This window comes from Neofelis nebulosa, chromosome 16 (assembly GCF_028018385.1).
Source record: "Neofelis nebulosa isolate mNeoNeb1 chromosome 16, mNeoNeb1.pri, whole genome shotgun sequence".
NCBI lineage: Eukaryota > Metazoa > Chordata > Mammalia > Carnivora > Felidae > Neofelis > Neofelis nebulosa.
Genome location: NC_080797.1, coordinates 64,290,761 through 64,303,901, shown reverse-complemented (window position 1 = coordinate 64,303,901; position 13,141 = coordinate 64,290,761). Strand labels below are relative to the sequence as shown.

Here is a 13,141-nt window from a genome sequence, read left to right as displayed (position 1 = left end):
GATCCACAGCCCGGATGTGAGTTCTGAATGCCTTTCTTTCACTGCCAGCGAGGAAAGGGTGGCTGTTCTGGGAACTAGGAACGAGGGCTCCTGGAAGAGACTTCTGCGCCTGCTTTGCAAAGGCTGGGTCCCATCTCCTGTTTTGTGTCACCCAGTGCCAGGGCCTTCAGGATTTGGTAGATCCCCACCCCTACTCTCTCTCCCTCACCTCCCTTCAGTGTCCCCCAGGCAGGCAATAGACACTTGCCCCTGGGGACAGTCCCATCCCCACAGAAGTTCACCTGCCCCACCAAATACACCTAAGATACCATTCCAGTTTCGGTGAGCCTGTCTGGTGCAGGTGGGTCCACAGTTTGCTGTGGTTTGGGAGGGAAGGAAGGTAGCCTCCAGGGTTTGGAGGGAGGAGGCACGACGCAGACCCTTCTCAAAACCTCCTGGGAAAAGCTGGCTCTCAGAGGCCCTTGGCCTTCCGCCTTGAGCTGCCACTGCCCAGATTCTGGGGCTCCCAAACTGAGGAGCAAATCTGAGTAACAGAGGACACATGTTATGAGCCCCAGAGGGACTTCCCGAGGTAAAGGCAGAACCCACATACCCTGGGCATTCCGCACAGAGCTGGCAGCTCCAGCTGGGGAAGGATGGGCTGGGAGAAAGGCCAAAGTAGAGGGGTCAAGATCCCATCCCCACCCACTGTGTCCTGGGGACAGCCAAGGCCTGGCAGGGAACTTGAACCTGGGTCTGAGCCTCGACTCAGTGTCCCATCTCGCAGGTCCCTCTGCCAGGCTTCTGGGGCCCGAGAGCACCAGGGTGGGTGTGGTGAAGGCCAGAGTCCGCTGGGGGTTGGGGAGAGCACACAGTCCTCCCCCTCACAAATGCCTCCTCTACAGCTCGCCCTAGGCTACAGTTCAGGGGCACAGCCTACCCGAGTGTTTCCAACACCCAATAAAGCAGGTGCTCTGCCTCCCAGTTCCCGGACTAAGAAACTGAGGCTTTGGAAGCTTAGTGACCTGTCCGAGGTGGCCCAGCTGAAATGTCTCTCGGTGGGGCTGCTCCCAAGGCCAGGCAGTACCGGGATACCCCCCCCCCCCCCAGGGAGGCACCCCACATCGAGAAGGTGGCAAACACAGCAAGGCAAAGATGGGGAGCGTGGTTGCTCCTGTGAGGCCTCCTGAGAGCGCGGCAGCCCAGTTAGCGTGGCATCCCGGCCAGACCTGTGCAGGGGGCTAGCCACGGCAGATGGAAGCCAAGGACTGTTCCAGTAAGGGGCCGCCCGCTTCCCAGCCAGGAGTGATCCCGGAGTAAGGATGTAATGCAGCACGTCAGGAGGAGAGCGGGAGCTAAAGGCAAAGCAAGAGTGAGTGCCGAGATAAGACGGGGATATCACAGACCCGGGCCCTCTCTCTGGGCCGGAGCTCAGGGATGCTGCAGGATGAAAGGGCCCAGGCTGCCAGCCCATTGGTGGCGTCCAGAGACAAACATATGCTTGCATACACACATGCGCCTACACAGATGCTGTGAACACGTGCACACCTGGCCGTGTACACACAGAGGTAAACGCACAGAAGCACACATGTGCATAGGCGTGCTCAGACCCATGTGCACACATGTACGCATGCTCTGTCTAGGCCCAGGCCTGCCTCCGGGGCTGCAGGCACTAGACCTGAGGTGTGGGTGTGGGTGCCTGGAGAACATTCCTGCTTCATGCCTGCCTGCTTGTCCCCTCCCTTGCCTGTGCCCAGAGATTATTTTGTGGGGGGGGGGGGGGGGGTGCAATTTGGCCCTAGATAGGGTGACTGACTTGTGCTGGTTTGTTTGGGACTTTACGGTTTAGCACTGAAAATCCGGAGTCCTGGGCAAAGCCGCATTGATCACCTGCCCCACGTGTTGGACAGGCCTGATGTGTATGTGCCCCTGCAGAGTGCTCCCCACCATCTGTCCCCTTGTGATCGCCCAGGGGCCCTCCAGAGAAAGCCAAGGCCCAATCTACTCTTATTAGAGACCTCAGTACTGAAACCACTATGTTTATTGAGCACCTACTATGAGCCAGGCCCTTGGCCTAGCATTTTCTTCTTCTTTTTTTTAATGTTTACTGATTTTTGAGAGAGAGAGAGGGATGGGCAGAGAGAGAGGGAGATACAGAATCCAAAGGAGGCTCCATGCTCTGAGCTATCAGCATAGAGTCCTACATGGGGCTTGAACTCACAGATGGTGAGATCCAGACCTGAGCGAACTCTGACACCCAACCGACTGAGCCACCCAGGAGCCCCGTAGGGTTTTCTTCTTAAAAGAAACACATAGCAGGGCTCCTGGGTGGTTCAGTTGGCTAAGCATCCGACTTTGGCTCGGGTCATGATCTCAAGGTCTGTGGGTTCAAGCCCTGTGTCGGGCTCTGTGCTGACAGCTCAGAGCCTGGAGCCTGTTTCAGATTCTATGTCTCCCCCTCTCTCTCTCTGCCCCTCCCCTGCTCACTCTCTGTCTCTCTCAAAAATAAATAAGTAAATTAATAAATAAATAAACATACATGAAAGAAAGGAAGGAAGAAAGAAAGAAAGAAAGAAAGAGAAAGAAAGAAAGAAAAACATGACTGTTCTAGGCACCATTTTAGGCCCTAGGGCACAGCAGGGAACATACCAGACAAAATCACTGTCAGTGGGAGGGGACAGAAAAGGAACAAGAGAAATAAATAAATGATATACTTTATTAGAAGAGCATAAATGTTAGGGAAGAAAATTAAACTGAAGGAGACCATTTAAAATAGGCTGCTGGGGATGTGCCTGGGTGGCTCAGTCAGTTGAGCAATCCACTTGATTTCACCTTGGGTGGTGATCCCAGGGTCGTGGGATCAAGCCCCGTATCGGGCTCCAGGCTGAGCATGGAAACTTCTTGGGATTCTCTCTCTTCCTCTCTCTCTCTCTCTCTCTCCCTCTACCCTTCTCCCCCTCTCCCCAGCTTGTGGTGTCTCTTTCTAAAAAAATGTAAAAAATAAATAAGACAGGCTGCTAAGGAAGGCCTGACCGAGAAAGTGACTCTGTGAGAGACCCCAATGTTGGGGTGAGGGCAGGGGCCCCACGGGTATCCTGGAGCATGGGCAGTGCTCCAGAAGGAGAGAGCAGCAAAAGGCTGGAGGCAGGACGCGCCCAGCACGTGAAAAGAGGGAGAAGAAAAGGCTGGGGGAGGGAGGAGAGGTGGCGGCCAGGGCCCCAGTGAGGACTAGAAGGTCTTACTGAGCACGACGGGGCCAAGGGGGTTTGATCAGAGGCGCCACGTGCTCTGACTCAGACTTCCGCTGCTGTGTCAGTGGAGATGTAGGGGCAGGGGTGGGAGCCCGGGGACCACGCAGGAGACTATGGCGATGGGCCAGGCAAGAGATGATGGCGGCCCAGGCTGGGGTGGTGGCCGGGAGACGAGGGTGGGTTCTGGGTATGTCCTGAAGCTGAGCCCACAGGGCTCCCGGCAGACTGGGTATGAGGTGAGAGAGAGGAGTCGGCGTGACTCTGAGGTTCTCGTCCGAGCTGCCAGAATGAAGGAGCCGCCTTCACCTGAGACGGAGAAGATGCGCGTGGAGGAGGCCTGGGGGGCCGGGGAACGGCGGCTCACCTTCGGACAGATTGCGTGGGATGGACGGAGAGATGGGGAGGCAGGTGGATTACAGGCATCTGCAGCAGGGGCCGCGGAGGGAAGCCCTGCTCTGCCCAGGCTGGCTGCCTCATCTCCGGGGCTGGGCCGGGCGGGGGCGCTATAGGAAGTGGCCTGCACTTGGGTGCGGCATGCAGGGACAGTGCCAAGTGGCCTGGGGCGCCAGTCGCTCTGTGAGCACAGCCAGCCTGGCCCTAGGCTGTTATCTGACCAGCAGAGCCATTTGGTTAGCATCGATTGGCTTAGAGAGGAGCAGCTGGCAAGGCCCCGGGCAGGAGGGAGGGGATGCCTGGCCCTGTGCAGAGGGAGGGCAGGCTGCGGAGCCGGAAGGATGGGCCACATGGCTGACAAGTCTCTGAGGCTCAGAGAGCCCCTAGGGACCTGCCTGGGGGCCTTGGGGGGATTCCAGGCCATGGGGCTGTCCCTGCGGGGGTGTCGACAGAGGTGGCCGCTTTGGTGCCAGCAGGTTGCAGACTCAGGTCAGGGGGAGGTCTGATGAGGTCTGACTCAGGTCAGATGAGGCTGCCCTGCCTGCCCCATGCAACTTGGAGCTCCTGGATTTGAGGTCAGGGGCGTGAGGCCTGCTCTACCACCTCTTCGCCAGCTGTGTGGCCTTGGCCAGCGGGCCACTTCTCTGCGGGTGCATTTCCTCTGCAGTGGTGTGGTAGTATGGGGCTTCCATGTAAAGAACCTGGTGCATGTTTAGGAGTGGGTCCTCATTGGTTAGCTCCCTTCCTGGGGGGAAGCTGAGGACCCCTGCCATTCTAGACATTTCTAGACATCTGGCCTGGGACGGGAGCAGGGGTCCTGTCAGTGCTGGTTCCAATGGGGACCTCTCTGGCCTCCCCAGGCCTAGGTTTCCCCAGCCTAGGCTGGTGTTACAGCTTCTTTGGGATCTCTGGCTACTTGGGGGCTGATTGAGGGTGACTGGGGTAAGATGTGGGCACACTGCCTGTTTCCATACCTCAGTGCCTTTGTACACACTGTGCCTTCTTCCTGTTATGCCCTTCCCACCCACCCCGCTAGGTCCAGCCCCACAGGGACATGCATAAGCACATCTGGGGCTGCCGAATAGACTGGGTGAAGTGCTGACCATGCTCAGGCCACTCACCCGCTGCCCAGCGGATGAAGGGTTTTGGGGTTTGCAGGAAGGAGAACTTGTAAACAATAGAATCTCTACTGTGTATCCTCTCTACTGGCAGGGGAGCAGAGGGCTTAGTGGAGGAGGTGGTGTGGGGGCGGCAGGGACGTTCCCTGAGCTTCTTACACACACACACACACACACACACCCCTTAGCACCTGCTCTGGGCCCCGGCACCTGGTCAGACTGCCTGGTATTGTGAGACCTCCTATCTGCTAATGAACCCAGGAGGACTCACCCCGGCTTATCCCTGGGCTCCTCCTTGCCCTATCACATTGGACCTTCCAGGACTTGAGGCAAATATTGAATGGAGGAAGGAATGAATGAGGCAGAGGAGCCTCAGGTGAGCTCAGATGGGGGGGGGGGGGGCAGGAGCTTTGGGAGTCCGGGTGCATGCCCCTGGAGGAGAGCTGAAGGAGGAGAGCCTGAGGAAGGGGGAGCCCAGCCTGGCTTTCTTCAGCCCCCTCAGGCAGAGCAACCCCTGCCGCACCCAGGAGGGGGCTGAGGAAGCAGATGGGAGGGGGCGCAAGGCTCCTCCTCAGAGACTTACATGGCTGCTAATTTGCAGTCTTAAAATGCACGGCAAAGGCACCGGCCTCGGTGTTAGTACATTAATCAGGCAATCAGTGGGTTGGGGCTCCCACCAGCACATGGAGGGGGCACAGGAGAAGCTGTAGCTCCTGCCTGGAAAGAAACCCTGCCTGGTGATGATCCAGACCCGGGGGCACCCGCCGGCTCAGGCAGGGGTGCCAGAGGTGGGTGAGCTTGTCTGGGAGGGCTAGTCTGGGGCCTTGGAGATGTGACCAGCTTCCGGGGTGGAGAAGCAGACTCAGCTGAGACCCACCCCAGCACCCAGTGGAAGGGGGCAGGGGTAGTGCAAGGGCAGCTTCCCTGGCCTGGGTCCCTGGCATCTGGGCAGTACTGAAGGACGGAGAGCAGCTCCAAGCGTTGGCCGGGGCCCCTGCCTCCTTCTGGGACCCTCTGGGAGGAAGGGAATGGGTGGCTCCTGCCCTGGGTCCTGCATTTACCCAACACACCTGCCAAAGTGTGTTCACAAGCTGGCCGTTCTGCCCCAGCCTGGATTTTTGGGCATTTGGCTTTTCCCCGAAATGGGGATCTCCGCCTGGTTTCCCTGTACCCCAACATTCCCTGGGGCACCTGTCTAAGGAAAGGGTGTGGCTCTCCATGGGGTCCCCCAGCTTTTCTGGGGACATTTGAGAGAACCCCAGCCCAGGGGCCTCACAGAGACATAGCCACAACAGCAGGGAGAAGGGTCGTCTGCCCCCATCAGGTCAGGGGGCAGGAGAACCCCCTACGACCACACAGTAATTCTGAGGATCAGAGCATCGCGAGCAGAAGCACTTTGTAAACTTCATAAGCTGCACAAATGTCGAGTGGTATTAGTGCTGAGCCTGCCACAGCTTATCCCTGCCCCCACAGTGAGTGTCCCTCTGCTGCCAGACTTCAGGAAAAGCCTCTTTCTTTGCAGTCCCACCCCCCGCCCCCAGGGTCTGGTGTGGCAGTGTGTGTCCCACAACCACAGGTGCATGGCCGTGGCCTGGTCCCTTTCCGCGCAGTGAGCACTGTGATCGCCCCACCGAGCGGCAGGACAGGGGCCACTTCCCTGGGGCAGGGTCCCTGGGAGACAGCAGCCTGGCCAGGGGTAAGGAGTGCGAGCTGAGAGTAGGGAAAGGGAGTGTCAGTCTCTGTGGAAGGTGCAGACAGTGTGAGTTGGGCCTTCATCCCAGCCCTGGCTTTCGGTGGCTCGAGGCATCGGGCAGGCTCCCCGAGAGTCAGCTGAAGCTTGGGGTCCAGGCTCCTGTCCCTCCCTGTCCACACTCTTGCTTCCCCCTGCGGGGCTGGGACACCCCCTGCCAGACCAAGGTGGGGAGTGGGGGGGCCTGGAGGTCAGACCCGAGTCTCCACGTGGGGCAGGCTAGCATAGCGATCATCTCCTACCCACGTTACAGAGAGGGAAACTGAGGCTGCGGAGGCACCAGCCTCAGGCTTAGCCTGCAGGCTGTGCAATGGTCGTGGTGACTGAAGACACTGCAGGAGCCACATGGAGCACAGGAGCCCAGCCCAGGAAGGTTCCTCACAGCTGCACTGCCACCGCCACCACTGCCACCGAGGTCATAATTGCTCTGAAATCGCAACCGAACCCAATTATGCAAAAACAAAATTATATGCGATGATTTTTATGTTGGGAACGTTTGGTGGAAGCCGGGTGATTACAGGGGGACGGGAAGCAGCTGCCACTCTCTGGGAGCCCATAACTCCCAACAGCTGGGAACTGTCACTTATTTACGATGCCATTTCTGCCAGGAACGAGGGGGTGGTGGCTAGGCCTGCCTGAGCCTGACCATCAGACTAGGGCAGCAGCAGGGCCTCAGAGCCTGGCCCAGTGGCCCCTGTGAGGCTGGGAGTGGGGCGGGTCTGAGACCGGCCGGGAGGGTAGGTTCTTTCTACATGCTCTGGGCATCGCTGATGGCAGCGAGACTCGGCTGAGCTGCCGGCAGCCCTGACCTCTCCCCAGAGGCCTGGCTGGCCAAGCTGGAAGGGACGGGCAAGAGGCCAACCCAGGAGGGGATGAGGTGGCTGCCGGGCCCTGCGGGGTGGGGCCCTACCAGCCTGGAGCCTGTCTTTCCCACGCCGGCGCGCCTGCCGGGCAGCCTGGGGCAGCTGCGACCCTGGAAAAAGGCAGGTAATGATGATCGTCCATAATGAGGCTGCTCCGATAATGAGCACGGGGCTATTATCCGACCACAGGCTGGACACATCCGAAAATAAATTATTTTAAGGATCCATTAACGAATGCCTAATTAATGCCCAATTAGAGGGAAGCTACAGAGGAAATGCTCGGGACAGTCGAGAGGCGAGGCCTGGTTTGCAGCCACAGCCTGGGAGTTTAGGTGGGGAGAGGGGAGAGGCCAGAAGGTGGACCTGATGGGGGGCAGCAGATAGCTCCTGGTGGGGGGTGGGGGGGGTGCAGAGCCTGGCCACCCTGATGCCTCCCCCAGTCCACACACATGGGTCCTCTTAGTACATCCTCATGGCGCTGGAGGGGACAACCAGTATTATTTAGAAACTGAGGCCCAGAGAGTTTGTCACATATTTGAGGATGCGGGAGGCATGGTAAATGGGACCTCTTTTGAGATGAACTTTGGTATCATGCATGCATGCTTGCCTTGTTATTGAGAATAAATACAGAGACTCCTCAGGCCTCCGTATGTTCACTTTGCTAGACCCAGAGTCTGCCCCACTATCTGTTCATGTGGATAACAGCGAGTGAGTGACAGAGCTGGAACAGGAACCAGAGGCTGGCTTCTGTGGTCTGGGGTTGTGACCCCCACCCCCCACCCCCCGCAGGGCTGACAGAGCCTGAGGGGGCAGGACTAAGGATGGCGGGCAGCCCAGGCTGGGGAATAGAACCCCCAGTACAGGTGCAGGGCCCAAGTGTTATCTCACGCCAGGTGCGGGCCCGGCTTGGGCTTGAGCCCTGCCTTCCTCCCATCTGGAGCCTCCCCCAGGGGACTGCCGTCCCAGACTGCCGAGTTCGGCGCAGGCCAGGCCAGAGCCTGGCCTGGGAGGGTGGCACACCCACCAGCCCCGCACCCCGTCTGTCCCCCGCGTCCCCCGGCCGACCCTGACCTGGCTGTGCTCTGTCTCCCCGCCAGGGTGCTGTGTGGAACTGTTGCTGCTGCTGCTAGCCGGGGAGCTGCCCCTGGGCGGCGGCTGCCCGCGGGACTGCGTGTGCTACCCGGCACCCATGACGGTCAGCTGCCAGGCGCACAACTTTGCCGCCATCCCCGAGGGCATCCCGGAGGATAGCGAACGCATCTTCCTGCAGAACAATCGCATCACCCTCCTCCAGCAGGGCCACTTCAGCCCCGCTATGGTCACCCTGTGGATCTACTCCAACAACATCACCTACATTGACCCCAACACCTTCGAGGGCTTCGTGCACCTGGAGGAGCTGGACCTTGGCGACAACCGGCAGCTGCGGACGCTGGCCCCGGAGACCTTCCAGGGCCTGGTGAAGCTCCACGCCCTCTACCTCTATAAGTGCGGGCTCAGTGCCCTGCCGGCAGGCATATTCAGCGGCCTGCACAGCCTGCAGTACCTCTACCTGCAGGACAATCACATCGAGTACCTCCAGGACGACATCTTCGTGGACCTGGTCAACCTCAGCCACCTGTTTCTCCATGGCAACAAGCTGTGGAGCCTGGGCCAGGACACCTTCCGGGGGCTGGTGAACCTGGACCGGCTCCTGCTGCACGAGAACCAGCTGCGGTGGGTCCACCACAAGGCTTTCCACGACCTCCGCAGGCTGACCACCCTCTTTCTCTTCAACAACAGTCTCTCCGAGCTGCAGGGCGACTGCTTGGCGCCCCTGGCCGCCCTGGAGTTCCTCCGCCTCAACGGGAATGCTTGGGACTGCGGCTGCCGGGCGCACTCCCTGTGGGAATGGCTGCGGAGGTTCCGCGGCTCCAGCTCTGCTGTCCCCTGTGTGTCCCCCGAGTCACGGCAAGGCCAGGACCTGAAGCTGCTGAGGGCCGAGGACTTCCGGAACTGCACGGGGCCGGCGTCCCCGCACCAGATCAAGTCACACACGCTCACCACCACCGACAGGGCCGCCCGCAAGGAACACTACCCGCCCCACGGCCCCGCCAGGGACAAGGGCCACTCGCACGGCCATCTGCCGGGCTCCCGGCCGGGCTACAGGAAGCCCGGCAAGAACTGCACCAGCCACAGGAATCGCAACCAGGTGTCCAAGGCAGGCGCCGGGAAGCAGACCCCCGAGCTGCAGGACTACGCCCCCGACTACCAGCACAAGTTCAGCTTTGACATCATGCCCACGGTGCGGCCCAAGCGGAAGGGCAAGTGTGCCCGCAGGACCCCCATCCGTGCCCCCAGCGGGGTGCAGCAGGCCTCCTCGGGCCGTGCCCTGGGAGCCTCGCTCCTGGCCTGGATACTGGGGCTGGTGGTCACTCTCCGCTGAGGACCTGAGGCCCCAGCACCCAGCACTGCCAATGTCCACCAAGGAACAGAATTTCTTTTCTTTTTTTTAACAAGCGGAGGATCTGCTGGGTTTCAGGCAAAGGCTGGTAAAGCCTTTGGCTGCTGTCTGGGCCCTGCCCGGTGGATTATAAACCCAAAGTGTACAGCCCCAAGTGGGAAGGGATTGGCGCATCACACCCTGCTGTCCCGGCCAGGCCCTGCCGAGCACCCATGGACAGCACCCATCCAGCAAGGCGGTTAAAGCACGCAAAGCGAATCCTTCATTAGCAACCATGGGACGGTGCCCCACAGGAGCTGGGCTCTGTGGAATCCCGGTCATTGGAGAGGTCTGAAGGGCCCCCCGCCACTCCTGGAGGAAGCAGGACTCAGGAGAACAGACGAGGCTCACCCAAGAGGCTGGGTCCACCAGCCACCTGGGAGCACAGGAGCAGGTGGCATTTTGGCTCTTGCCTGAGGCCGCGTAGTCAGCCTGCCCTAAATCCAACCCTCAGTCCCTCCCTCGGGGGTAAGGCCTCATTCCTGACGTCTCAGGCTACCCTGGCAGACCCAGGCCTAGCTGCTGGGCTCCAAGAACCAATTACCAAAGGAAAGATCATCAGAGGCTGAAATTTAGAACTGCGTCAAGTGCAGTGAGGCTCTCACAGGAGGTGCAGTTTTATAACTACGTCCACTTATATATACACACTCTCTACATATATATACACACAAATGCACAGCCCCGCCCCCCGCCCCACTCCCCTACCAGACTGTATGTCTTCTCATGTTTATAAACTAGACGGAAAACTATTATCTGTTGAACTAAGGATTGTATTGGCGATTTCTAGCAAGAAAAGAGTCACAGGATTTTTTGTCTAGAATCCCAACCTGGCAACAACAGTCACCGTGTAACCTGGGCTTGCCAGGGCCTAGGGCAAAGGGTCAGTGGGAGGGGTCAGGGAGAAGGGGAGGCAGCAAGAATCACTTCAGGGGACCAATCTTCTTAGATGTTCAGAGCATCACCTTGTTTTTATATGCAACACAAGTCCGGCTGCCGCCCCAGAGCATCCCATAACCCCCACCGTACTCCGTACTAGCTAGCTGTTGTCGTCAGGGCGAGAAGTGAGAAGCAGCTCATTGGACATCAGGGAGCCAGGCCCGGGGGCCGGGCTTGACGGAGAAGGGGAAGGAAGGGACTTTGGGTCTCTTTTGCTGACGGGCAGGAAGCATCCACAGTGTTAGCCCAACAGGCTGGACAGTGTCGTCAGCCTAGCGTTTTGCCAGCAACGGTCTGGACAGGCCAGGGAGACTCTGGGCATGAGCCCAGGCCTCCAACATGGCTCAGCTGCTGAATTTTTCCTTGAGGCTCTTTGATGGCCATCCCAGCAAGGGTCCTGTATAGGTGGCAGGAGGGAAAGCATCAGGTGGCCTTAGCAGAAGGGGGACAAGAGGGCATTTCAAGAACCATCTCAGGCACTTCTGCATAACGGAGGCCCCATCCCTCCTGGCCCTTCTGAAGATGCCCAGAGACGGGCAGAGGTTGGGGGGGGGCCAGACTCAGGGGTCAGGAATGGGGACGTGCAGGGAGTGGAACAGGCAAGCCCAAATAGGGGACAGTGGCTCTGGTCAAGTCTGGCCACGCTGCCGGCCAGGGCCCCTGGAGACACAATCTCCTTTGAGCTTTCCACAAACCTGAATTCCCCACCAGAGAGGATGTGTGTGAGGAACAAGAAACACTGAATCCAATTAAGAGAGAAAAATAATAATAATAAAATTTCTCTTGGACAAACACCCTGTTTCTCATTTCCTAACCCTGCATTCCTGAAATGGTGGCAGATCCCAGATTTTGGTGGGGTGGGCGAGGCTGGCCGGGCACAGCACGTTTGTTGGTGGGAGGAGCCGTGTGGGGCAGAGGCACACTGACTCACTGGGATGCACACGTGCACACGCGTGCGAGCGCACACATACACACACACACACACACACACACACGCTTGTTCTCTGTTCCGTGGTCCTTCCCTCGCCCTCACAGACATGACTCACTTCCTACACTCTGGCTGCGCTGGGTCAGCCCAATCTCTGTGGCTCTCCCTGGAGCAGGCCGGTCCTGGATCCTTCCTGGCCTGTGCCCAAGAGCCTCACCTGCGGCACCTGAGCTGTTGACTGTTCGGGGGCTCAGGAGTGCCTGGAAGGGAGCTGCCAGTTCCCGGGGCCCACTGGGGTTTCCAGGGGGCTAGGGACCAACCCAGACGGCAGCAGACAGGGTCTGGAGGCTGTCCCTGCCTCTCTTGCTTCAGAGAAAGGAGGCAGTTCTCCAGATAAAGAGGGGAGGGCTGTGTTTTCAGGCCTGGCTGAACAAATCTTCCTCAGTCCAAAGCTGGAAACATGCACTAAAGGGAGTTCGGTGACGGCAGAACAAATCGTCCGCTCTCCGGTGGCCTGCCTGCTCTTACCCAGGCCGGTGTCAGGGCCCAGCTGTCCCTTGGAACCCGAGGATGTTGTTATTTCGTTGACTTCATTTCCAACTTTAGACAGCAAGGCCCTCAGTGGGAAAATCGAGTCCGAGCACTTTATTAATTTTTTTTTTTTCAAGACTTAGTCCTGTAATATGAAAGCGAAATGTCAGTACGAGAAATGCTAATGTTTTTTAAATGGTCCGCTTGTGTCAAGTGCAGCACGGTCTCTGGTTGCCGACTGTTGTTAGAGGCAAGGCAGAGGGGCCCAGGATGCCAGGTACATTTTTAGCAGCTTTCTCCTCTAAGAGGTAGAGGGAATCAAAGCAGCTCTATCGTGGATGACATCACTTGTCACTCAGAGGCTCACACGCTACGCAGTTACGATGACACCATCGCCCAGAGCGCCAGAGCAAGTTGACAAGCCAAGGGCTAGACGCAGCGTCCCTCCTGGGTGGTCCAGGGAAGGGCGACGTGCGTTCTTGCCCCTGGGAATCCTGTCCTCCTCCGAGGGGCTGAGGCCACCCCTCCTTCGTTCCCCATGGGACCAGCCCCTCCTCCATCTTCGCTCAGCACATTCCCTGCGCCCTGGGAGAGAGCCATCTCCCCTCCTCCCTCTCTCCCCTCCTGCCACACAGTCCTCCACTTTAGGGGGTGGCCTGGGAGAGGGGCTGGGTGGCCACTGGTGGTCTCAGTGGCTCTGCATAGAAGCTCTTCCCTTGACCCCAGAGCTCAGTTGGCTCCTTACCTCTCATTCAACAAGTGCTGATCAAGGGCCTACATGTGCCAGCCATTGGCCTAGGCTCTGGGGACATAAAAGTGGGAAGATGTGACTCTCCTATTAGGAGCGCAGGGTCTGGGTGTGGAAACAGGCATGAGACTGGTGCCTCTGTTAGCGCCCCGAGTCATGAGAAAG

General features: G+C 58.8%; 1 protein-coding gene across 1 annotated transcript in view; it reads left to right on the top strand.

Annotated features, from left to right (window-relative positions):
• The window catches only part of RTN4RL1 (reticulon 4 receptor like 1), a 73,250-nt gene extending 61,689 nt beyond the window's left edge, over positions 1-11,561 (top strand). The window contains exon 2 of the mRNA XM_058704778.1: positions 8,452-11,561. Within this exon, the coding sequence (XP_058560761.1) occupies positions 8,452-9,776 (1,325 nt within the window). The 3' untranslated portion in view covers positions 9,777-11,561. The remainder of the gene's footprint in view (positions 1-8,451) is intronic.
• Positions 11,562-13,141: the final 1,580 nt, after the last annotated feature.